Source organism: Ananas comosus, linkage group 5 (assembly GCF_001540865.1).
Source record: "Ananas comosus cultivar F153 linkage group 5, ASM154086v1, whole genome shotgun sequence".
NCBI lineage: Eukaryota > Viridiplantae > Streptophyta > Magnoliopsida > Poales > Bromeliaceae > Ananas > Ananas comosus.
In genome coordinates, this window is record NC_033625.1 from 2,196,620 (window position 1) to 2,224,077 (window position 27,458).

General features: G+C 33.8%; 2 protein-coding genes across 2 annotated transcripts; both read right to left on the minus strand.

Annotated features, from left to right (window-relative positions):
• LOC109710476 (polyadenylate-binding protein-interacting protein 11-like) lies at positions 485 to 6,772 on the minus strand. The gene is made up of 10 exons (XM_020233079.1): positions 5,944 to 6,772; positions 5,651 to 5,761; positions 5,446 to 5,490; positions 3,518 to 3,590; positions 3,298 to 3,410; positions 2,936 to 2,995; positions 1,687 to 1,734; positions 1,518 to 1,586; positions 991 to 1,052; positions 485 to 902 (listed from the first exon to the last, which is right to left on the minus strand). The coding sequence occupies exons 1-10, from the start codon at positions 6,268 to 6,270 to the stop codon at positions 845 to 847; spliced, it is 966 nt and encodes a 321-aa protein (XP_020088668.1). The 5' UTR covers positions 6,271 to 6,772; the 3' UTR covers positions 485 to 844.
• Positions 15,284 to 21,535, minus strand: LOC109710624 (mitogen-activated protein kinase 1). Its single transcript, XM_020233339.1, has 7 exons — positions 21,013 to 21,535; positions 20,771 to 20,900; positions 19,533 to 19,670; positions 18,422 to 18,754; positions 17,141 to 17,321; positions 16,375 to 16,558; positions 15,284 to 15,810 (listed from the first exon to the last, which is right to left on the minus strand). The coding sequence occupies exons 1-6, from the start codon at positions 21,270 to 21,272 to the stop codon at positions 16,386 to 16,388; spliced, it is 1,215 nt and encodes a 404-aa protein (XP_020088928.1). The 5' UTR covers positions 21,273 to 21,535; the 3' UTR covers positions 15,284 to 15,810; positions 16,375 to 16,385.

The window sequence follows — 27,458 nt, forward strand, 5'->3', positions numbered from 1 at the left end:
AAGATACACGCCCTTCAAATATGTAACCTGCAGAGAACAAGTTTCTTGTTCTCAGCAACTTCGACTCATGAATTCAGCAGAAACAAAGAAACCCGAGTGGAACATAGAGTTATCTTTTCTCAGTGCAGTAAGCTACATTGCAATTTTTGCATTTTGATGCTCTAAGTGAAATAAAGCTTATGAGTGAAAGTTGAGATGCCGATATATGCCTAGTAATGTTTCATTTAAAGGATTAAATTGTTAGATATGTCTACTATCACCAGAAAGATGTCTAAAAGCTTCACTAAAATCGAAACTGCGTAAAACCCTGCCATTGTTCTACGACAGTAGGAAAAAAAGATGCAGAATAAACCAGACGAGCTATCCAAATCTGACCCAAATTATCAAGTTTGAGGCATTATAATCCGTGCCGATTGCTAGTCAGGTCGATCATATATGGACAACACCCAGAAAAAAAAAGAAAAAAGAAAAACAAGAAAAAGAGTAATACTGAACAATTAAGTTTTGCATAATTAACAAATTAGCTCAGTTTGGATAACTCCTTACCCAACAAAAAAACAAAAAAAAAAAAAGATAAGACAGATTATTTGTGCCGAAAAGTTAAACACACTTGATGGTTCCATCCAAAAACAAACAAATGAAAGCGACAAGAAGGTTGACGGTAAAGGTTCAGATGGGTCTTACTTAAAAGTTATAGACTCTAGTAGGAAGATTGTCTCTAAATTGGATGATAGAAAATGCTCTCTGCTGACAAATTCTTAATGCACATAATAGCAATAATTTATCAGCCCTCTATAGAAAGTCTCGCATGGATCGGACTAAGGCCGGTTTAGTTGAAAAGGAGTTAGTGAGATGCGGTGCGAGGTACTCGCGGCCTCACCGGAGTCTTTGAAGGGCTCACCCTGTTTTGATCCAAAGAGCGAAATGAGCATGAAACCAGCCATCATGATTTAAGCACACATTTTCAGAGATGAAGGTAATGGGTGATACCTGACAGGAAGAGCACCAAGAAGCAAGCCGCTGCAGTTCAGAGCTCCAATAGCACTTTCTGCCTATCATTAATAAAATAAAATGGAAAAGAAAAGGTTAAAACCTGGAATTCATCAAAGGTGACTAATAAATTGTAAGTATTTGAAAGAACATTCGTCATTTTGTATGTTCACAAGGTGCTGTATATTTGATGGATGAATCATTTGGTAGGTGGACAGATTAATCAAAAGAAATAGAGACCTGTTTCCATGCATTATAATGGCTTGCCAGAACACAATTGATTCACTTGGACTAGTACACTTTCAACTCAGTGACCATTGTATTTATTTATTTTTTTAAAAAATCCCCCCTTCATATGAGGAGCCTCTAATCATGTCATATCATTAAGTATAAAATATTACTAATGAAAAGGACCAGCAACTCGGCAATTTAACTTAATTTGATAACTTGGACTTCAAAAGAAAACTAGCTAGCTTTTTGAAAGCTAAAACCACAACAGTGGTAGAAACCAAGAGGATTATACTTACTCGAACAAATTCAATAAATGCAATGCTTGTGGAGTGCACATTATCCCCAAGCAGCCTCAGACGAGAAACCTGTTAAGAAAACTCTTTGTTAACGAGCGAAGAAACTACATAAAACTAAATTGATTGATGCAATATGTCAAAAGATTAACGCATGAAGCAGTTCACCTACCTCACCGCACATTGATTCGAAAAAAAACTTCACCTCTGCTTGGGTGATCTGCGCAGGCATGAAAAGAATGTCAATAAAAGATACGAGCTAAGTAAAATATCAAAATATGATTGGCTTTCTAAGCGTATGAAACATTGTTCGGTGACATAGAGCACATGTTTGGAGTTAATAATAAAGACGAAGAGAAGTTAAGAAAAGAATTAATTAATTGAGTACTATTTGATTATTATACATTACTATTTAGGTCATTGATATGTGTGGATTCAATAGTTGAAAGGTTTATGGTGAGGACTTACTTTATTCAGCTAGGAGCCTTGAGATGAGGGGACAAAATGAAATTGATGTGTAAAGAGAAGGAATGACAGTACTTGATTTGACAAAAGAGTCAACAAAATAGAACTGAATGAAGGAATAAGAACCATATATCTGACCAAAACCAAGTGTTGGACTAAAGGCTTTGTAGTAGTCTTATTGAGTGCTGGGAGCCACTTTAATATCATCTGTTTCAGATTAGCTAAGAGTACTGACATGCTGAATGCTGAGTATCGTAAAGAGTATGAAAAGCCTAAAATGACTAGTAGGCCATCACAGTCATTTTTGCAATTCATCTGGCGCAATTGCCAATAAAAGAACTAGACTCCAATGAAGCATTATCTTTGATAGCTAAATATTGCCGACAAAAGAGTTGGTACATTACGCCTCAGTTCCTGGTGTCTTGTATTTCATCTATTAGAATAACGTAAAATAGATTCACTTAAATTGTTTATCCATCAACAATTTAAATATTGTGTTTTATGTGTAAGTGCCAGGCCAGCGTGCCCAAGGCGACAGTCAAGTCAATTCTTCCCAGAAGCAACCAAAACATTAGGAACTTCAACTGTTTCATTCAGCTAGCTAGGTGTCAACTTCAGCCAAACTACCAACATGAAAATTTTCACTTTATTTATTGAATTTTGGGAAATTTCAGATAATTATAGACAATTTCAGATAGTTTCAATACGAAATTCTACTATTTTAGATTGTAACTTCAAATTATAGGTAGTTTCGGATCAATTTTAAGTGATCTGTTTCAACTGCAACCTTTTAGTATCAGCTAAAACTTGAAACAAGGTGAACATTATCAGTCCATAGTCAACATCTTCTGACCTTGATGAGGTCAGGTCCCAACCACAAACTTGGCTAATTGCCATTCTATCGTAATATCGTTATTGAATAATAAATAGTAAACACGCATGAGAAATGAGCATACCTTCTTATCTATGTTAGTGCAATAAACTGTTCTCACAACCATTTCCTTTTCATCCTCCGACTGTAGAAGCCACAAACAATAAAATAGTGAATAAAGTGATTGACAAAAGGAGAAGTGGCTGTTGGGCCCCAAAATTTCATTTTAGCTTTCTGCCATTGTAAAGGCTATACACTTTTTGTTTGGCAAATATATAAATGTTGCTTTTTGTTTGGCAAATATATAAATGTTGGTTTTTGTTTGGCAAGTATATAAATGTTGCTTTTTGTTTGGCAAATAATAAATGTTGCTTCTCCGAGTAGAGAAGATATTCTAGAAACCAGGCCAAACAGGCACTAAAGTGGATAGTAAAAATACAAACTAACCCGCGGGAGAAACTTAGGGTTAACAGGCAAGATCGCAGTCTTTGACGGTAAGACTCTGACAGGATAGAAGCCTAGCATGGTCCCACCAAGATTTAATGCTGCCCTTGCACCATCTGTGATAAAGAACAAAAATTAAGTTGGTGATATTGCATGTACATAAAAGACTATAAATGCTGTACAAGAAATTTTGGATGCTAGCATCTATAAATGAAATTACTACCTTCATCAGAAAATTCAATGAAGGCAAAACGTAGAACTGAGTGAGGATCTCCACAAACTCGGCAATCCACAACCTTGGCAGCAAAAAAAAGAAAAAAAAGGTGTTAATGGAGAACAATTGCTTATGGAGGAATAAAATTAATATCCCATTGCTCTGTGATATTATGGCACAAAATCCGAGTAAATGTCCATAATCAATCAATATAAGAACGTGATGTATGGATCAGATGCCAAACAAGAGTTTCATATAACAAGGAAAGAAAAGAAAATATCTTGAGAACACACCACAAGCATTTCGAGGATATAATTGAAAGAAAACTCACACCAAGTGCTACTCATTCTTGGAAAAGAGCTTGTTCCATAAACTTCCCAACTACTCGAGATCGTCAATAGGCTGTGGTGAGAAGTCATAAAATTTTAAACTTTTAGCAAGAACCTAAAAGTTACCATTTCCTTCCATGTCTTATATACATAAGGCACTTATAACACCTAATAATACACACAGATCCCTTTCAAAAAATAATACACAACAGATAAACCCTCTTTGCTCTCTCTAGCTACACATAACATTTTAAATGCCACTAGTTGGCCGCTTATCATCTTAGCTTGTACAAGCTTTGCCAAACTTAAGACACAAATTTGGCATACACTTGTCTGACAGCTTTTGAACTGTCAATGAAACCTACTATAAGAATCAGTAGCTATCTTCTACATAGCTAAAGCGTGGCTGAAGACAAACCGTTCCAAAAATGCCAAGGACCTTTCCAGCTGAAGATTTAGGAATTGCGCCACTATTTAGGTAACATATGACAAAGCATGAAACAACTTCCAAGATGCATTTAAATTAGATGCAAATCAAACTCATCTCCTAGAGTAACAATATAAGGTAAATGAGGCTACAAGTTGTTTGGTAGCATATTCATAGCTTAAGGGACAATATGCTGTATCACATTACATTCCCAAAAGGGGATGATTCCCAGCATTTTAGTTAAGTATCCCACAATATCAACTACCAAGTCATCTGAAACAACCATGACGATGCATATAATAATAATAATAGCATCAAAACTATTCTGCCCAGATAGATGTAAAAGCAAGCATATCTTCTATCTGAGCCTCAACAGGTAATGAAAAAGACAAAAAGTCACATCTTATGGAGACATCAATCATCTCCATGTATAAAGATAAACAAACTTTGTTTTGCATGACTAGTTAATGCACTAAAGAAGCATTTTCCCTTGAGTTGATGAACTTCAGGCACAGCAAATCCTTCCTAAAGCAAACTATTAATTTACATTAATGCCAAAGCACCATTTTTAGCTAGAAGAACATGCAAATGATGGTAATAGTAAGTTATATTATCAATGATTTGAGTGAAAAATTTCCGTAAAATTAACATAATTTTCAACATCATGCAGAATAAAACGTCGTATGGCTGACGAGGTTAAACATCTTTAACCTCGAAACTCACAGGCTAACCATAAAAGTCGTTCTATATGTTTTTTTGTTGGTTTTTTACACTCTCAGAAAAGAAAACGCAGTGATAGTATTGATAGGTTTCCCTCACCCTTTTTCCTCCCTCTCTCCCTCCACCTCTCTCTCTTACAACTACATGCTATTTATGCACAAGGTGGTGCATAGAGTAGCATATCAATTTGCACTTCACCGAAGCAACCTGAACGCCAACAAAGACATACAAAGAAAGGCTTTCCAATAATGATTCTAGCAACATCTACAACTGAAAAACAATCAAAACAAGCAGGCAACTTCGCAAGGATAATTAATAAGGCAATATCAACTAAATATAGAAATAAATTTCTATATCAAAACGACGGAATCGATCTAAATTATCTAATCAAAGTCTCCCTCTGTAAATTTGTCGGATTCCGATCAGTTAATGTCTAGTATATACCAGTGTGAGAAACTTACTTGCCCACAGGTAGAAAAGATTTCAGCAAGCTTCTCTTCAGTCACCTGATATCCAGATTAACAGATCAGCCGGTTAGATAATCATGACAAACAAAGCACAACAATGTAAAAAAAGATAATCTTCGCATATTGGAATCAAAATAACGACAAGAACGCGAGAAGGCAATGAGGATAGATCAAAATTTTCTTCTTTTAGTAGGCTCACATGCTGATCAATATCCGACACGTATACGGTTCGCCGAATGCTCTCTTCTCTCTCGGCTCGTCGCGCTCTATCATTCATTCTTCTCCTCCCACGGTTGTATCCATTTCTCCTCTGCAACAACAACAGATAAAACACACTCGATCTTACTCATCTGGAATTGGCAAAAGCACCAAACTTTCCTCTTTAAATTGCACCGAAGCATAAAATTCATCACATAAACAATCAAATGTTTGGAAACTACTAAATCCTAGAACCCTAAAAGCATCGAATTACTAAAGATCAAAGGCGATTACTCTCTGATTCTGGAGACTGCTACTCGATCCATCGCTGCTGGAGTCCTTATTACTGCCACCACTAGAAACCTGGTAATTACTATTGTTATTATAATAATCGATCGACGCCACGAAAACGGGCGCATCGGCGGAGAGCGTCGCATTGGGCTTCGCCCCGCCGCTCGCACAGTACGAAGGCACGAACTCCTTCGCCGAGGGGTTCAATTTGGAGAGGAGATCGACGAGGTTCCTCACGTCCCTCTGGTACTCCGACTCCCCCGCCGCCGCCGCCGCCGCCGCCGCCGCCGCAGGCGCCGGCCCGATCGCGTTCTCCGCCACCGCAGCCATGCGCGATCGCGATCCCTAACCCCCCAATTCGATCGGAAAAGGGCCGAAAAAATAGGAAATTTGATCCAAAAACGGGAAGCTGAGGCTCCAAGCGATCACTCTCGCCTCACCCACTGTGCAGTACCAATTTCGGAAAGGGGCGAATAGGGGATGCGACGGGGAATTCGATGATGAGACAGGAGAGAGAGAGAGAGAGAGAGAGAGAGAGAGAGGGGAGAGCAAAAGGCGCGATGAAGCGGAAAAAGGGCGAAGGGGTTATATATAGAAAGGTTCCTCCATTTCTCTCTCTCTCTACATCAAAGGTTCGATCTTTAGATATAGAGATGGAGAAGGGTTTCACTTCTTAGTTTCCTCTTCACGCCTCCTCTCCTCGCTGTGTGCGTAGAGAGAGAGAGAGAGAGAGAGAGAGAGGAGATTTTAATGGAGGAATAGAATAGAATGGGGGAGGTGTGGGTGTGCTACGAAAAAGGAGCTTTGGGGAATAGAGAGAGAGAGAGAGAGAGATAAAAAGAGAAAGAGGAGAGAGAGAGAGAGAGAGAGAGAGTGCGTAAGCTTCGGTCAGCAGAGGTGGTTAGTTTTGCACGCGTGTGTAGTGTTTTCTTTTTCTTTTTCTTTTTTCTTTTATTTTTTTTCTTTGGGTTGTTGGGTGCACCCACAAAATACGCGTGTGAGGAGGTTTCACTCGGGTGGAAGTGGAACAACGAGTGGTGGTGAAAGCCATTTGTACCTAGTGCACGTGCCGAGTTTTACGCGGGTTCAAAAGAAAAAAAAAACTCGGTTAAAATTGCTAATATTTGTGGCACAAATTTGTGTTATATTTTAAATATATATTTTTCTTCTAACAACGTCTAAATGATTATCAACACTTAACAAGTGACAAAGAACTTAATGGTTGGTATTCGAGACCCAAATTCAAATCCTAATTGATTCTCATTTCTAGCTAAGTATATTTCTAAATGAAATAAACGAAACGGGTAGCGTGTTATCTATCTCTCTCTCAAAAAAAAAAAAAAAAAAAAAAAAAAAAAAACACTTAACAAAATAGTTATCATTACTGTCTGAATTTGATCTACTCGGAATTATTGAAATGGTCTTTCATAGAAACAAAAAAAAATCTAAAAAGAGTAATTAAGTAATTTTATTCCAATTATAGGTGATGATGTTAGGTTTAGGAGTTTGTCTCTACAGTTCAGTATAGTTATTTTTAGTTAGCCATGTAATAAGTGTGGAGAGATCATTATAGATGGAATAAGAGGAATTTAATCGGGTTAGGTGTGTGCAAGAGATTTGGTCTGGTTGGATTCAGGAAAACTTGAAAAGACAAAAAAAAAAAAAAAAATGTTGGGTCCAACAACCACTTGTCTTCGATCCGTAAATGAATCAATTTTGAACTACCCCGAGGAAGTATTTTTGGTCGATATATAGATCTTATATTTTCAAAGTAAATGTTCATTTGACTTTCAAACTTTCAAAGTGATATGAAACAATAAAGTTTCATAAAGAAGACACTTTTGTACAATTTAATTCAATTGATCCAAATAATTCTGTAGGAATAGAAATATCTAATTCTTCTTGCGAGGCTGGGATAGAACAGACTCGGATTTAGAAATATCACGGTGTATCCTATCATATGCATCTCCATTTCATCGCGACATTTGAGACCTCTGAGTTTTCAAATATGTTTCATGGCTTTAAAGCTTCTCAAGCCGAACAAGATGACTAAAACTCTGTCTATCCAATACATCAATTAGTATCCTCACCAAACCAACCGTTCCTAGCGCAAGTGGCAAAAGGGCTTGGTGGTTGGTACCTGCGACCTAAGTTCGAATCATAGTTGATTCGCATTTCCAGCTTAGTTTATTTTTAAATGAAGTAAACGAAGCGGATAGCATGCTACCTTTCTTTCAAAAAAATATATATATATCCTCACCAAATATTCTAGCAAATAGAAACTATACCGACACTGTGTGTGTGTATATATACATATATAGTAGAGCTACTATGCTATCAGAAGCATAAAAGATATGATACTTCCGATTTTTTGGCACTTAGATTAATCTCTTTGATCATTTCTAACATTTGGATTAATACTATTAACTTGTGGGGACTACTCAACCCTAGAGGTACTACTCAATCCTAGGGGGACCGTAATCATCCCAACCATATAATTTTTGATCCAATGGTAAAAGAGTTTAAAGCATCAGATGCTCTATACTTCCGATAGCATAGTAACTCTACACATACACACACACATATATATATATATATATCTAGAGTTGAACTAGAATACTATCGGTAGTAAACGAGCCGTTTTACTACCGATTTGTTTTCGATGATAGAGCTTCCAAATTGACGATCAGCTCCATTAAATATGATCTAAACTATTTAAACTACCTAGAAATCAAATTTCACGCACTTTCGATATTGTTCTTTTATCCATCAAGTGAACAGAAAAATGAATGTTTGAAAATGAATACTCTTTAAAAAATGATGATAGGAGTCTTGTAATCAAGATCAAGAGTATAGATCTTGTTTTAAATAGTTTAAAGAATTTTCTAACAAAAATTCAATTGATTTGGATATCTTTACACCGTTAAACGAGAAAACGCTTCTTATCGACCATTAAAATTACAAATTTTGAAACCCTTTGATCATTAGGCAAATGATGTCGAAAAGATTTGAAATTTGATTTCTAAATACTTCAAGTGGTATAGATCATGTTCAACGGAGTCGATCGTCAATTTGGAAGCTCTATCATCAAAAACAAATCGGTAGTAAAACGACTCATTTACTGCCGATAGTATTCTAGCAAAACTCTATATATATATATATATATATATAAAGACTGGAATGTTTTTAAAGTACCAAGTCATTGTTACTATTAAATTTTCGACCCTAGAATGAAGGAATGTGCGGGTAAAATAATAATGATTCCTAGAATTAAGTAGATGTTTGATTGAGTAGTATAATCTAACGAATAAAAATGATCAAAAAGATAAATCTAACGGTGAGAAACTTATTAGCACCAAGCGTTGTGTACTATTAGAAGCAACCCAGTCGGACTTATCAAAAATTTCTGATATAGAAAATAAACCTATTATTTATGCCTTTTTATTCTCAGAAAAGGATTAAAAACTACTGTTTTTGAGTTTCAAAAGAAAAGTTGTTGTAGAACAGAGAAAATCAGGGTGGAGGTTGGACTTGATCAGGTCAAAAGCACCTTTGGTGCCCCCTACAATTGTGTTCTACATTACTTTTTTATTTTGTTTTTTTAAAAAAAAAAAATCCTATCGTTAGAAGAGGGCAAAAGGAGAGAGAGAGAGGCGTGGACTCTTTTTGGGTATTAAAACCTGCGAGTGGTTGCCTAGTTAGTACGCTTCTTATTGTTTTTAAGTGAAACGGTCGCAATGGACGGACGACACGTGTCCATCTGATCAAATCCAACGGTCACCGACGTATTCAGATTCCGCGCAGCGTCGCGAAAACGTTGAAGGGTTGGACGGGGGAACCGTTGGAGACGGAGTTTCAAACATAGTTAGTTAATTCTGATTCGGCAAAAATTCGATACGCATATAATAGGGATAAAATTTATTTTTTAATTTTTAAATTCGTTAAAAAATACGGCTAAAAAACAGATTCGATAATTATTTAGATACGTGATTTTTACGGATATTATACGTTCACCAATTAAAAATTCGAGATCAAAAATTCGGCTATATATTAAACATATAATAATATTAATAATAAAATATATTAATAATATATAAAATTTATATATTTAAAAATATAAATAAATAATTACAAATTTATAAATAAAATATTATATAATAATATTTCTATATATAAATAAAATACTATATAAATATATATTTATAAATAAAATTATATTTATTTATTTATTTATTATTTATTTATTTATTTATTTATTTATTTATTTATATAATNGTATAATACAAATGAGTAAAAAATATCAAAAACTAATTAAGATTAAAGATTTATCTCATACTTAATTAAATTAATATTTATATATTTAAAAATATAAATAAATAATTACAAATTTATAAATAAAATATTATATAAATATTTCTATATAAAAATAAAATAATATATATATATATATATAGAGAGAGAGAGAGAGAGAGAGAGAGAGAGAGAGAAGGGGAGGTCCACTGTGGACCTCCCCCTCAGGCGGTCCATGAGGTGGAAATGGCCTCGGGACCGCGCACCACCATGCATCTCATGAGCCCCGATATTTTTACTGTTTAACTTTCGCTTTTCGGCGGAGGCGAGATGGGATCCGCAGCGGGAGCGGCGACGACGCTACCCTCGGCCGCTAGTCCGCAACCGCCATCGCCGATTTTTTGGGCGAATTATTCGCGAATCGCAAATAATTCGCGAATAATTATTTTTAACGAAGAAATCGCGTTTTTTTTCGAATTTTTCAAAAAAATACAGGACGCCCGTTTAATTCGTATATTAAAGATTACGCGAATAATTCGCGGATTAAATGCAAATTAACTAACTAAGACTTTCAAATTTCAATGTGGCACTTGTTCTTCAAATTCAACTTTTCAAAAAAAAAAAAGAAAAAAGATGATGATATTTGGATTTATACTTCGTTCCAGTATTGGAGGAGCAAAATTGCATGCGATTTTTAAAATTTAATCCTTTCACAAATATAAAAGCGATTTTATTAGCCACTGCATTACAAATTAGGCCTTGGTAAATATAAAAGCGATTTTATTAGCCACTGCATTACAAATTAGGCCTTGGTAAATTAGAGCAAGCATTAGTTTGGCTTGAACGGAGGTGCCGGATTTAATAAACTAATTTTGATCAATTTTATTTCGATTTGGGCGCGAATTGAATCAATCAAATGAACCTAACCAAACCAAGTTGGTAAATTAGTTTGATTGTTACTAGCCGTTATTAGATTGTAAGATAATTATTAAACAGTTGGATAGATTAACCAGTATTATTACTATATCAAAAATTCTAATAAATAAGATTAGTCATAGTTCTAGCAATTATGTATGTATATTAGCCTAAGGAGTTCTTTTTATTTAAACTGAATAAACCAATCAAATAAAATTAGATTTTTGTATTCGTCAGTTCATATATTTACATGTTTTATTTTTCTTCAGTTTTAACTAAACCTCTGAAACAAACGGTGCTCACTCCCACAGTGAATAGCCACTTTATATTATATAAGAAGTTATAACGAGGAAAATTCGATGAACAATAATTTATTTATTATGAGTGTAATAAATCCATTAAACAGTAATTAATTGTAAGATAATTATTCAAATGTTGTTATCCAGTAAAGAGACCATTTACTGGTCATACATTAATGCGCAATTGAGTCGACAATAATCTAACGGTCCTGGTACATCAAACAGGTGTACTAAGTTTCATCCTAAAAGGTTTTTGATCTTTTTAAGTTTAAATGATGATTACAACTATTTTACCAAGCTTTAAATTTTGTGTTCGCTAAGTAATTTTTGTGCCAAATCCAACGTTCGTATGGTATAATACCCCATCCTCAAGCTCCCTTTAGTTTCACGAGGTCGTTAAGTTTGTATTATCATCGGTTACTTTCTCGACTTGTGTAACATGCGTGGTCGATCTAATTTTCATTATACACGACAGCAAAATTCATTTATGGGTCGCCTTCAGAATAGAAAATACTAATCTTAGAAGAATTAACATCTTGTTAACTTACTATTTTTGAAAATAGAAAAGATGCTTCAGAAGTTTGACACGATGGTACAATACTTAGATAAATTGAGCTCGGAAGAAGCCTTAGAAAAGAAGCATAAGAAGCTCATTTCTTAGTTCTTACACTATACACAAGCTTGTTGGGAATCTACGTGCCGAGCTCGTGTTCCTTATACGGTTCCTTACACTTCTTGATTTATTCCCCCTTTTTTTTAAAAAAAAAAAACTATGAAAATATATCTCAACCAAATTATATATTATTATTACATATTTATTCCTTTTAATGATTCAAAAAATCATTTCAAATAAAAAAACAGAATGGAATATCAAGTGGCCTTACTTAAGTTAGAAAAGGAATGAAGCTTGATATTTATACCCCGATTGGATATTATCACTATTAGTTTCTGTAGGGATAAAATGGTCATTATACTATCTTAGACTGGTTCCAAAATATGCCAGTAAGTTTTAAAAATTTAGACAAATATATTATAATATTTTAAGATTTGAAGAGGATAAATATGCAATATTTCTATTCTGAAGGGATATATAAGTTTTTTTTATAAAGATTTTTTTTTATTGGAGAAAAAGATAGTAAGCTAACTGTTTATTGTATTATTTAAAAAATAATCTCAAATAGAAATGTAAAACAACTCGACTTCAAAATTAAAACTATTATTTTAAAATTTAAATTTATTTTTGATCCAAAAATATTGCCGAATCATGAGTCACCGATTCAACCAGTAGTTCAACCAATTAGTGAGATAACGTAGCATAACGTTATAAATAAAATTTTTTTTCATACTATATATAATAAAAAAATATATCCTAAGTATAGTATATTATATATTTTTTTAATATAATCATATTATACATAATTAGAAATATATGTAAACTGTAGAGTGCAAAATATTAAAAAAAAACCTAATGCACATTTTAAATTAATTATTAAAATATAAAATAAGGAAGAATTCTACAAGTTCTTATAAGATCGACCGGCTCACCGGTTCACTAGTCAAACCACCGATCTGAGTGAATCACAGTGAGTTTTAAGCACGTATGGTTTTATGGATTGAGTCGGATCCGAGTTTTAAAATATTGCTTAGATCTCGAATACTAACTATCAAGTTCTTAATTAACTATCTTAAATACGATAAGTCACGGAAAAAATAGTTCGTGGGAGTTATCAGGAACTCACACGGTACGCAAAGCTAAAGAGCCACTTAATTATTCATCAATGCAAGGAATGAGCTATAACTATAAGCACCTCTTTCGTGACCGTAGTGCTTTTCTCGCCTTTTTTTTTTTCTTTTTTTTTTCTTCTATCTTTTTCAATGCCACCCACGCTCGAAACGCCACGAGGCTTCGTCGTCGTCGTCGTCGTCGTCGTCCCCTGCCTCCTGTTGCAACTGCTGTGTTGCGGCATCAATGGCTTTGCTTTTCCCTTATTCTTTTTTCTTTTTTTATCCCCCAATACGCATGAATTGTGCCCACATATATAGGAGAATAATTCTTTGTAGAAAGTTACGGCCCAGAGAAAGAATCAAGTTTTTAACCTATCCGAAAAGTTACGACCCAGGACCGGGCTTGTAACTGAACTGCTTTGGATGAAAAATTCGAAGATAAAAATATACAGAGCTTATGCGAACTACATGTTATTGTCACAAGGAGTTTGATGACTAGTAGCATATATAACCTATCCGAAATAAAAGCAAAAAGCACCAGTGAAGTAATATGTATATATATGAACGGCTCTAATTTTTAAAAATTTTGATTACCGACCGTCTCTAGAGCAAATGGTAAAGGGCTTGGTGGTTGGTATCCGAGACCCAAGTTCGAATCCTAGTTGATTCATATTTTCAACTAAGTTTATTTTTAAATGAAATAAACGAAGCGAGTAGTGCGCTACCTATTTCTCCAAAAAAAAAAAAAAAAAAAAAAAAAAAAAGTCTAATCTAATTCAAAGAGTGTCTTTCCTTTTGTATGATTTTAGTTAAAATTGACCGGGTGCTGTTTAGGCCCTCGTAGAAGTCTCTCGTTACGTGCTAGTCTTTTCCGTATTTTGTTGTATCCGTATCGAAAGTATTTATAAAACACTCTTTCGACAAGTGATATTTTCAAAATGAAAAAAAAAAAAAAACTATATTTGTAGAAGCATAACATTTAGTAGATCCGATTAGTATGGAAATCAATACTTTTTGGAGCCTGTTCAACTGTTCTTTTTTCCCCCCAAAAAAGGACAATATGAAGAAAAAAAAATCAAAAAAGTGTGGTATATACTTGTTTATACAATCCCTAGCTGGTATATTTAGAGGTATATAATAAGCCCCAAGAATACTAAGAAGATTCCCATTTACTCATAAAGTTAGCCAATAATTGAGAGAGTAAAATAGTATCACAAAAAGGGCACTACTCACTTAAAATGCTTGCCTTCTAAGAACATTATTGCCATGTGGGAAAGCACTGCTTGCCTTCTAAGTTTGTATTGTCATTTGCAGCAAAAGAGAGATGAGAGAGAAGAAGAACAGTTGAATTAAGGACACTGCTTAATACCTGATTGAGAAATTTGGTATTATGCAACACAGTAGAACCATTTTATTGACCATTTTGTAAAACATCAGAGAGTAGGGACATACCCAAAAGTGGGTTTATGTGATTAAGATATCAAACAGTTAAAAATCTCAACTTATAATAGGAAAAAGGCGGGCCTCATAACCACTAAAGTGCTACATAGCTATATATGCAGGTGTAATTTTCATAGTCCATCAACTTAAAATGGAAAACCTATTTTATGACTGTTCGGACTACTATGCAAGAAACCAAAGCAGTATTAACAACAAAGAATCACGAGCCTGATTACTATGATTTTCATTTTTTTTTTCTTTTAATTAAACTTGGCTTCTTACAAATCCTTGAATGGCCTGTTGTATAATGAGACAAGCTATCCACTGTAACTCAATTTCGAGAGTTGTCGATTCTTATAAACTACAACACATGAAAATACTATCGGCTAGCACATTCGCGCCAGTTCTGATTTTTTCAGGATAAATATGTTACCCTCAATGATTTCTGATACGATGACAAAATAGAAACTGTATGATCACTTTTCTCCCATGCATACGCCTTGTTCCCATGATCAACAACACATGACCCCATGTCAATCAACTCCTTAATTGATATCCTTTGAAGATAAAGAAACAATAAACAAGAGACTCAAGAATCTAAACAGGTTCCAGAAAAAAAAAAAGAAAAAAAAAAAAAAGAAAAAAGAAAAAAGCTTTTAAAGTATTCCAAAGAATAAATACGGGCGGTTTTGGCACCGTAATACCAGACTAAGCCCAAATGAGAAAAAGCACATTCTATGATAGTTTACGTTCTATTAACTGGCAACAAAGCAATATCTTCCTACTTAGCCTTCCACTGGGGCTTTGCCATACATCCGAAATCAACAGGCCTTTACATCACAGGAAAGTTCGGTACAAGCAATTAAATAATGAAAGCACCTAAACCATTAGTACCAACTACTCGTAATTGGCTAATAGAGTCCCATTTCTCCAGTCAGATCTGCTCGTCGAAAGTCCAAGTGTCATCACATTATTTTTAAATACATGCTCCAATTTCATGAACAAGTGAATGCAGAATCTCAGCCTACTGAAAAGAACGGAAAATTCAACAATGGAAAATGAAGTCACTACACAAGGCCAGTGGTTTCGAGCCTTCCAGGATTCCCTTCGGAGCCATGCACAGTTGGTCATAATTGACAATGAAATGGATGAGGTTTATCCACTGAAAATCCACCACGAATTGCCTAAGTTGTTCTCTAATCTGCAGAGAGGTTGAGAAATTTCAAATAAGTATATGTGATGATGCAAAATCACAATCATTCAGACAATTCAACTGGCCCAAGTCTTTCACCCTCCCCTCCAATCAACCACACGCTTAGTCAAGTGAAACATAGAAAGTTAAGAGCACTTATCTACAACAATAGGAAGCAGGCCTAGACAGAAAAAAAAAAAAACATTAAGAAAAATGGAGTCTTTGCACATGTCCCTGCAAAATCTTTTATTTACATATATACCAATATAAATTCCGAATTTTCATACATACCTCTTGAAAGTGCAACTCGTTAAAAAAAAAAAAAAAAAAAAGAGCCCTCATCTTTAGTTGGGGAATGGGGAGTCATTCAATTCCCGGGGAGAAGTTGGTTTTTATTAGAGAAGGTTCTCTCTACAGTGGTATTCTTGAGCAAATTAGGTTTCGGAGGGGCATATATGAAGTTTCAAAATTTCCAACTATATGTGCATATGTCATCAGATGATTTTCTAGGGGCATGATGTAAAGACCACCCAATAATACTGCTTGAAGGCCAAATGGTCAAATAAAACATACGGTAGAGAAACTTATTGATGGTATTCGGGATTGAATGCGAGGGCCTCCTGGTAGATCAGATCCTTCATCTGGTCCTCTGAAAGAGCGTGTTGCTCAAAGTCGAAGCTGAAGGGTGCCATGCAGACTGGTTCATCGCTAACATCATGTAGCGATGCCAGGTAAGGATGTGCTAGGGCTTCTTCAACTACAAAATGGCATAAATAAAATATATATACACATTATATCAGTGGGAAAAGATCGAAAAGTGAGATAATACGCTAATGCTAGAGAGAAGAGACAACATCTACACACAATTCCTTTTTTCAATAACTTAAAAGCCTAACTTAAAAGCCTATTGGGTTCATCAGTTAATGGCATCATAACCGTTTATTTCAAGCTTGCAAACCAATTAATGCATTACATGTGCGAGTTGTGATAATAGCGTTTTCGTAAATTCTTATCACAAAATGCATAAATAATAAAGTCCACTATATCAATATAAAGTTTGTTCAACTTATCCTGAAGTAGCAAGGATACTTTATATCAATTCTTTTGGATGTAATGGAGGATGACACAGCAAATTAAAATATTTAGAAGGTAGGTCCTCATTTCAAATGAGCTGATACTTCAATAAGGTTTGTCTGTTTATACCTTCTTGAAAATTATTCTTCTTTACATACATTTTGATATAAGGTTTGTCTGTCTGTTTTTACCTAATATTCTTGAAAATTATTCTTCTTTACATACAATTTGATGGTTATACTAATGGTAAAAGCAAATTAAATACCAGTAATCCTCCGCCTGGGATCAAACGTCAACATCTTCTGAACGAGGTCAATAGCTGAAGGGTGAACATGGGGAAACTTTTCAGGAAAAGACTGAGGCGTGTAATGAGGAAGTTGGCGAACGTATCTTCTGGCGTTTTCGTTCACAGATTCCAAATCAGCATCATTCGGAGTACCAATAAGCTACACAATGAAATATCAGCAACTAAATTAAAGCATGAATTAGCATGTAATATGATAAAGTAGAACATACTGTATGACTTATTACACAGTAGCATGCACTCATACTGAAGACGGTAAATATAGAGTGAAGATGAGTTCACAATAAAATTAATGGTTCTAATGCATACAGAAAAATTTTGTGCAATGCACAGTAATTACATGTGGAAAACCTATAAGGATCATCCTATGTATATAGTTGAAATGGGTCAAGAAAGTTTGACAATCATTTTTTACTCAAAGAACTGAGTAACTTTTGCAACCACCTGAAAGTCTAGCATTACACGTCTAGAAGAAAACCAAAATGTCACTAGGCTAGATGTAGCAACACAAAAAATTTCCACGAAATATGTAAGACAATTGGCATGTAGACTTAGCTACCTCAATGGCTTTAACTTTAGCTTACAAATCTCAATAGATGAATTTACACAATTCATTAAGAAATGCAGGATACAATTGAACGATAAAAGAGGTAGCTTTAGTTCACAAATCCAAAGAGCCAAATAGAAGATATCACAATCTAAGAACTGCTTTACTTTCAAAACACAAGTCAAAAAACATGGAGACGTATTCACGTGGTGATTGCATATGCAGCTTCATGAGCCACTCCTTGCTAGCACAGACAAAAGGTGCATAGGAACTTTCTATTGTATTTGCAATACTACTAATTAGACAATCTAGCTTATTTGAACAGATTTGCTGTTATTTAGTCGCTGTAAAAATAAATGATATCCTGCCTCTAAATAGATGCCATGGCAAGCTTAAAAGTTATGATATTAATAATGTTAATGATATTAACACCCATTACTTATTGACATACTTGCACATTAAAATGTCATAAACACCAACAATACATATACGAATTTTATTTTCCTCAAACTTATCTAATGCCCATCCATGAGGCACAAACACCTTTTGGAGTGCTATATAATACTACACTTGTAGAGCATGTTATTAATAAAAAAGAAGAGCCCTTTTGACCATGAGTAGATCAGATAATATTAGTGTACTACAGTCAAACCCTGAACCTAGATAAGAAAATGCATTGGACAGAGCCGTTTCACCTCCATTAGCAGACGTAGTTGGTGCACATGGTCCCTCCCAGGAAATAAAGGCCTGCGATCCATGAGTTCCATAAAAATGCAGCCAACTGACCACACATCAATGGCTGCAGTATATTCTGAAGAATTTAACAATAGCTCTGGTGCTCGATACCATCTTGTGACAACATATTCGGTCATGAAATCGGTTTCTGAGGTAGTGCGTGCAAGTCCAAAGTCGCAAATCTTTAAATCGCAGTTAGCATTCAAAAGAAGATTGCTTGGCTTTAAGTCTCTGTGAAGAACATTTGCTGAGTGTATATACTTTAACCCACGAAGAATCTGATAAAGGAAATACTGCATAAAGAAGGAAAAAGAAAGAACTAGTCAGTAGTTTGAATTGTACAAGTATAAAGCAAGGAAGACAGAAATGAAGGGATGAAAGATAAGAAAAATAATTTGTAACAAGAAAGACTATATATTTTCCAGCATGTAAGTTTGAATGCAGGAAGTAGTTGACGCAAGATAATTATCATCAAGTAAATTTGTGCATGAAAGTAGCAGGTCCCTCAAATTATCTGAAATATTTGGTCAAGTCTCTACCCAAAAATTTAAGTGCTAAAAAAGTCGACAAAAGTACCATCATGCAGTTCACTTTGCAAGGTGATACGAACAGACACCAAGTACCTCTTTAATGGAAAAAATAACTGCATTATATGCGCTACTAGCATGAAATTTGTTTGTGGCTAACTTGTTTAAGGTTAACAATTAAAATTGATGAGTTCAGTATAGTTCCATATAAAGAAGTTTGGGAACCATATCAGTGACAGCAGTCAATACTAGGTTGATTGGCACTCTAAAGCTTCTGAGGCCAAATTCCACACATACTTGTTAGCTCAGAATCCAATAGAAGGTGGATTTTATAGTCGATAAAGAGACCAATCAAGAACTGGCATGTTAGCATAGACTACAATCCTTTATAGCTTTGACAAGCATTATAGCAGGTTGTGTTACAGGGAAGAAGATACAAGCCATGATTAACCAAATAACATTTTAGCAGGTAAATCTAAGAAAAATAGATAATTTCACAATGTCATTATATGTTCAAGTGGTGTAAAAGGTTTGGCAAAATAACCTGGCAATGTTCCTCAGACAAAGCTTGATTTGAGCGTATGATTTGATGGAGATCAGTGTCCATCAACTCATATGCAATATATACGTCATTAAATGTTCCCCGTACTGCAGGTGGTATTATATCCCTAATCGCCACAACCTGTACCATCATATAGATATAGAGAAGAATCAAATGATGCTTTCACCTACCAGTAGAGAAAATCAATCAAGTCCTAAGAGTGTATATGCATTGTGTGATATCTTTAGTTGTCATGTAACAAGAAGTATCATAGCAATCTCTTGTTCATGTTCAAAATTGCTCAATAGAGATTTCGATTTTGTTCATGTTCACAAGTAGTGTCAAGAACGAAGAAACTGAAGGTAAATTTGGTAAGAAAAAGAAGCTTGAACATTTATTCAAAACTGAAGAACAAGGCATGCCAAAGAATGACTACCTTCACCATCTTGCATGTATCATCCAAAATAACGGGAATATATGGAGGACGTAAGGCATCAGATTAAGACTTGTGGGCAGGTAAAACTTCCAAAATGTAATCTAAAATTTTAAAGGATTGTTGTATGCCTCATTTTACTTATAAGAGTGAATATCAAGTAATCGAGAACATCAACCTACGACACATGCATAGTGGAGATGAGAATTTTGAGTTGAATGGGTGGATATAAAAGAAAAGATAAGACTAGGGCCGCCGCCATGCACTAGAATGTGGAAAAAAAATAAGAGAAGGCCATGGAACGATAAAAGCATATACGTAGAAATGTGGTTACCTAGATTCATAAGGATGATACTATCCAATATAGGATTGGCTATAAAAATGGTAGTCATCATATGTTAGCTCCAATAAAGTATTCATAGTAACTGATTCTACCTAGCGCTAGATGAAGATTTGAGTTAATTAACATGACGGAGAGTCGTCTGCATAATACAACCAAATTTGGTAGAGACCCATTGGGAAATAAACTACAGTAGAAACAATTTACCATAAGAGGATTCACCAAAGCACATTTATCCCCTGTATATTGCATCTATCACTTTTCTTTTTTACGCTGAGTTTTGGAAAAAGCAAAACTTAAGTATAATTCCCAGATCAACCTAGAAGAAGGTCGAACGTGTAACTCCCAAGATTCTGGAAACCCTGTTATTAGACGAATTCAATATCTGCAGCTTTAAACATGCATGCATATGATGACATCAGCAAACAGAAAAGAACAGAGAACAAAGAGAACGGTAAGATCACTAACATTCTCGTGATCCATGTGGCGAAGGAGCTTGATCTCGCGCAGCGTCCTCTTCGCGTCGATCCTGTTGTCGAACGCGTTCGCAATCTTCTTGATCGCCACTTGCTCCCCCGTCTCCGAATTCAAAGCGGAGCTAAAAACCCCAGCGCGATCAAGAGCACATCGAGGAAACAAGATCGATCAGAGAAGCTAATATCGTCAAAAAATGGATCAATTTGCCCAACAATCGCGGATAATCGTAGTACCATACGATGCCGTACGCGCCCTTCCCGATCGGCATGATCGGGGGCTTGTATTTGGAGGTGACCTCGAAGATGTTGCCGAAGATGTTGTACTGGATGAAGCGGCCGCCGTGGCTCAGCGTCGCCTGGATGTTCTCCAACCCCGGCGGAAGTCCCCCCGCCGCCGCCGCCGCCGCTGCCGCTGCAGCCGCCGCCGCCTCCTGCTGCGGCGGCGGCCCTGCCTCCGCCATCTCGGTGTCGGGAGGTGGAGCTCCCCCTTCCATTTCCTTTCCTCCTCCGCTCTCTCTCGAAGAAGCTCTCTCTCTCTCTCTCTCTCTCTCTCTCTCTCTCTCCTCCTCCGATAAAAATGGGAAGGGGGAGGCAGAGGAAACCCTAGAGGGGAAGGGGCGGGGATTCGCTGGGCTTCTTTTTCCGATCTTTTATTGATGGAAAAATTGAAATGAATTAAAGCATATACGGGGTTTATATAATAGCGAGAGAAAGGTACACGAAGACACAGAGCAATATCAATATCCCTCTCATTGTCGTCTCTCTCTCCCTCTCTCTCCTCATTGCTTTTTACAAAGCAAGTGTGTACGCTGGAGAAGTATGAGACCTTGGTTAGCTTTTGCTTTATTTTACTTGCATGATAACTTGGTAAAAATTTACAAAACTTATCTAAATTATATATCATTTCAATTTATCTATTCAATTTTAAAATATTTTTAAATTTTATTATTAATCTTTTGATTTATTTAATTTTAATCAGTCCCCGATATTTGTATTTTAAAAATTAAAAACACCGTTTATCTTTACAGATTAATTTAAATAGTATATTTTATATAATTCTCATATTTATAAATTTATTAAAATAATTAATTTAAATTTTAAGGTTAAAGTATCTTTGACTGTCTCAAATCAAATAAATTAAATGATTAGATAGTAAAATTAAAATTTTAGAAAGTTTGATAGCTAATTCAATATGGCCTATAGTTCAGATAAGTTCTTTATGTTTTTACCAAATAAATAATAAAAATTACAAAAATTATATGGAAAAAAAATATTTAGGATTTCTCTCCATAGATACAAAATCTTCTTTATAGATGATTTATCACTCACAATGCTCTAATATTAAATTGCTGATTAAAGTGTCTCTCCATAGAAAAACACCTCATATAATATTTTAATAAAATTTATTATTTTCATAAAGCTCAGTGTTATTGATTAAAGAGCTCTGGAGTTGTTTTCTATGCTAACTCAAATTTTGATCAAATATGCACTTGACATTGTTAATTTAAATAATTATGTAATAAGATGTAAAGAAAAAAAAGTTTTGTATATCTAATATTAATGTATTTAAATAAATCCAATATTTAAATATACATCTCCTTAACAGAATAACCAATGTTGATGACAAAGAATGGTGTAATAAACAGTCTTAAGTAATATTTGCACAACAATCACGTTTTCTTTTTTGAAAATTAACATCCTTAAATGTTGAATGCAATGATAATAATAAATATTTATGATTGTATTTATTTTTGTTTTATCAGAAAATATCATGATTGTTTTGATGAGACATAATGTGGTAGCTCAAAGAAAAAGAGGTCAAAATTCATGATTGTATATGTATATTCATTTTATATATTTTCCGCAATATGAGGAAGGGGTCGTTTGACCACGTGGTGACCAGGTCAATTTCTCTAACAAAAAGATTAAAAAAATACATTACATTTAAATTATTAAGCAATCATAATTAAATATGTGTAAAATAATCACCACTAAGTTTGAAAATGACCCATCATCTTATGTTGACGAGTTAAACAAAACAACCAAACTCCTTTCAATGATTTTTTTTTTCTTTTTTCTCTTTAATAGAAAGAAGAGTACGGAGTAGTCGAGACGTAGTGTAATTTGACCGTAAGATTAGTCGTTAATTAGAGAAAATAGTATTATATTAACTATGAAAAGGTCCAAGCACTATGAATGAAATTTTACTTGAACTTTTTAGTTTAATTTACTTTGATTGATGGCTCAAATTTTATCGAGTGATTCAATCGACATTAGTTGCAATTAATTACCATTCTTGAGATTTATCCAAAGGTTAGTGTGTTATTGCAATCACTTAAATCTAAATTTTGAGACATTCTAATGAATATTTAAGTGTATCGTTTTAAATTTAAATGTGATTTGTTAAATATAAAAATATTTAAATACCGTTATCTAACAGCTTAAGCTTTTAGAGTACAACGGTTGTTTCACATGGAATTAGAGTAGGAGATCCTGAGTTCGAGTCACGCCAGGCTCCTAGCATATTGATTTCTTTTCATTTAATTCAAGCTCACGTCATGGGCCTACTAAAAAGCCTCGAGCTCAGACGTGAGTGAGAGTGTTAAATATAAAAATATTTAAATACCGTTATCCAACAGCTTACACTTTTAGAGTACAATGGTGTGAAAGCAACGGTTGTTTCACAGGATTGCTCATTAAATAATTAAACAGACCCCGTAAATAGATTTTAAATGATTGCGATTAAAAACTCATTTCCACTCTTACAGAAAAAACATCATCACCATGTTTCCATTGAATTGGTAAAAATTGCTCTAGTTATCCATCGTATAAGATGAAATTGATAACAGGATCCAAAATTGCTTCGTAAATGATTTCAAAACTCGGATTAATTGAAAGAAACTTCATGTCACTAATAATTGAGCCATACATATATGCCACATTGTACGCCATGATGGTTCATTAATGAATCCATTTTTCATCCTCTTTTTTTTTAAAAAAAAAATCCAAATATTTTGAGATGCACATATGTGAAAGGGCAAAACGGTTATGAAAAAGCTATTTTTAGATGATTAAAACTTAATTTGGTATTAAAATTCATCCCATACTATTAAATAAAATGAAGCTGGGGTAAAAATATATAGAGATATGCTTCTGCGTTCTTCGATGAGATCGTAGAAAATATATCGTAACTGATTCGTCATGATTTGCGAAATACAATATTATGTACGGAAATAAAAAATATATTTTTCAATCATACTTTCTCACCGCACGTAATATAATCTCTCTATAATTCCAAACGAAGCAAAAGATGATAAAATAAAATATATAAATTCTACTTTAACAGAATAAATATTTAGATATAATATTATTTTTATTTATTAAAATATTTATTATTTAATATAAATTATACTTTTACATCATACATTTCCTACCAAACAAACAGCAGAACTAATCAAACTTCACTTCCATAACTACGAAGCAAGCAGTGGGGAAGAAGTAGTTTTTACCGAGCTCCACTTCAACCCAAAGTCCACTTCAGACCAAAGTCCAGTTTCGGTGAAACAAACACGCCCGATGTAAATTCTTGAGCCTTTCCTTCTTAGACAAATGCTAATGAGGAGCTTCAATTGCTGTGTGCAACAAAATTATTGCTATGTTTGGAATATTGAATATAAAATATCCTCTTTTATAAGATTCTGTGATGCAGCTTTGTTTTCATCTTTTGCTAGCACAGATGCTTATTAGGAGCTTTGAGTGTTTGGGTAGCTCTTTGATCCCTTGCTTGTTACCAACTTACTTTAATATTTGAATAAAATATTAATACATTTATTTATTTATTTACTTACTTACTTAAACACTGGCCCATCCTGAAAATCCTTGCTCATAATCCCACCCAACACAGGAGGTCATAGGTCTCAAATACATCGCTTTGTTTGTTTGGATATCAAATCTGTATTATGTATCAACATATAAATTGGTTTATAAAATACAGACCCACATAAAGATTTTTTTTTTTTTTGAGAGATAGATATTACGCTACCCGTTTCGTTTATTTCATTTAGAAATAAACTTAGCTAGAAATATAAATCAATTAGGATTCGAACTTGGGACCTTGGGCACCAACCATCAAGCCCTTTGCCACTTGCTTTAGGGACGGTCGGTAACATATATATAAAGATAACTTGGGACCTTGGGTACCAACCACCAAGTCCTTTGTCACTTGCTTTATGGACGGTCAGTAACACATATAAAGATATTAATAAGAGATACTCGAAGTTTTAGATTTGATATATTGATAATGTTTATGTCGCAATTTTTAACTAGGGATAATTGCTATATATCCTTCATACATTTGAAAATATCCAATTTATCTCTATTTTTTTTCTTTCTAAAATATCCCTCATATATCCCCGCAGTTATCTCCTGTTAAGTTAACTTGAGTTAAACGTGAGTTAAATATCTATCACAATTTAAAAAAAATTAAAATGCCAATTTTGTCCTTAACTTAAGAGCAAATAAAAAATGTTGGCGACGGTAGAAGGGTATATTGGAAAAGATCAAAAGTCAAAATACTTTTTGTGCTCCTGACTTTAAGGACAAATAAGAAAGTCAGTGATGGTAGAATGATACATTTGAAAGGGCAAAATAGTAATTTTACAGAGATAATAGAGTTCACTAACCGATTTTAACTCTAGGAATATATTAAAAATAGGTTGGAACGTAGAAAGGTATTTTCAATATTAGCCTTCTAAGAGGGGTAAATCGAAAAGTCGAAAACTTTTCAGGGGTATATAAGCAATTGCCCCTTTTAACTATATTATTGCCATATAGTAGTAAAAAAAATGATATAGTTGGGAAATGCAATGATCAAATATATATATATAATTTTATCATTTTGTAAAAAAATTTAAAAAATTTGAAAGCAGTTTCAAGCTCTCCGCCGATATTTGCAAAGCCCTTTTGCTAGATAAATATCGAACTGATATTCTTCTGATTATAGTTTCTCACTTTATACCATAAAATAAAAATACAAAACACTTTTCAATTCCTCTAAGCCTTACTCATCAATAGTATTTTACTGTACATTAATTCCTAGCGCACATATAATCACTTGTAAAAAAAATAAATAAATAAAAAAAATTCGTATAATGTATGGAGATCCCTCAATTCTAGAGTACTTTGAAACAAGACCCTCTCAACTCCACCTTTCGTAATTGAGCTTTCTTAACTTTTTAATTTGTCGACATTAAAATTACTCTAGCTAAATTAGTTTAAAATTTTGTTAAACATTTGTGATTCTATTAGCTATCAATCATTAAATATTCCAATTATATTTGTCAGAAATTAAATATAATTATTGAAATTTAATAAAATTATCGATAAATATAATAAAATATCTATCAAATTACTTAAGTCCAAATGATGAAAAGTTAAGAGTTCGTTTGGTTCAGTGTAAAAAATAATTTGTCGTAAAAATAATTTTTTGGTGGGAAAAATTTATGTTTCATAGTGTTTGGTTTATAGAGGAAAAAAAGTTTCTCATCAATATTTATTTAGATGAAGGAAAAAAATTCACATTTATTTAGTCGGAGGAAAAAAATAAATAAAAAGAAAATTTACGCAGCTTGAGTTTTTATTTTTCGTCGAAAAATAACAAAAAGCAAACATTTTATTTTTTTTTCTAAAACAATGAAAATACTTTTACCAAAAAAATATTTTTATCTCAAATCACATAAATAAAAAATTATTTTTTGTACCAAAAATAATTTTTTGGTTTATTATTAGTCCAAGCAAATAGCTGCCGAGGAGTCCTAATAAAAGAGTTTAAAGTCAAGGGGTAATTTCGAAGCGTGCTATAGGTGAGGGGGTCTGGGTGCAATTTTTTAAAGAAATTAAGTGGAGAGACGGAGGATGTACCCACGTTTATTAGGATTAATTGCATATAGATGCATGTAAACATAATGAATTACAAATATATTTCTATAGCTACCGTTTGGTTCGGAATTAAAAAAAAACTAATTATTTTAGAGATAGGGTTAAGGTGGGGTTAGAGTGTTTAGTTGGGGATTGGACTTAGTTCAGAATTAAAAAAAATAGTGTTTGGTTGAAGTAGGTGGGATAAGAAGGATAGTGAGTAAAATAATGTTTTGTTTGATTGGAGTAGTGGAGTGGGATGGGGTTAGGTGGGGTTAACTAATCTCATCCCAAATGGGCTATTCGTGAAATAGTCCATTTGGGGTAGGGCTAGTTAACCCGACTCTTTTTTGTTGTTGTTTGGAAATAAATTGAGGGTTAAGGGATTATTCCACCTCTTAACCCCTAACCAAATAAGAGATAAAGTTTAACTTTCATATATTATTTCTGTAAAAATTCTTATATTTTCAAATATACTACTATCGTTAGAATCCGTTAGAAAAATATAGTTAATCTATGTATAATATATTTAGTCCTAATTAGTTAATGAGATGAATTGATTTTTTTATATTTTTTTAATTAATTTTTATAGAAATATATTCGTGATGATAAAAAAATTATTTTAATTATAAAATAGACCGAACGGTATCGTGAAATATATTTAAAAACATTAGTATTTTTATAAAAATAAAATATAAAAATTAAATAAAAATATATTATAATTTATTATATTTATAGAAATACGTACGAAATTAACCCCATTT

Bases quoted from the DNA above. Each gene is read 5' to 3' on its own strand.
- LOC109710624 (XM_020233339.1), bottom strand. From the start codon at position 21,272: ATGGAAGGGGGAGCTCCACCTCCCGACACCGAGATGGCGGAGGCAGGG. The intron at 17,322-18,421 runs GTGAAACGGCTC...TTCATTGTGTAG, and splicing joins AACTACGTCTGCTAATGGAG to CTTATTGGTACTCCGAATGA. The intron at 16,559-17,140 runs GTATTTAATTTG...GCCATTTTGTAG, and splicing joins TCCCAGGCGGAGGATTACTG to TTGAAGAAGCCCTAGCACAT.
- LOC109710476 (XM_020233079.1), bottom strand. From the start codon at position 6,270: ATGGCTGCGGTGGCGGAGAACGCGATCGGGCCGGCGCCTGCGGCGGCG. The intron at 5,491-5,650 runs GTGAGCCTACTA...TCTGGATATCAG, and splicing joins TGTCGGATATTGATCAGCAT to GTGACTGAAGAGAAGCTTGC. The intron at 1,735-2,935 runs GTATGCTCATTT...ATGCCTGCGCAG, and splicing joins GCACTAACATAGATAAGAAG to ATCACCCAAGCAGAGGTGAA.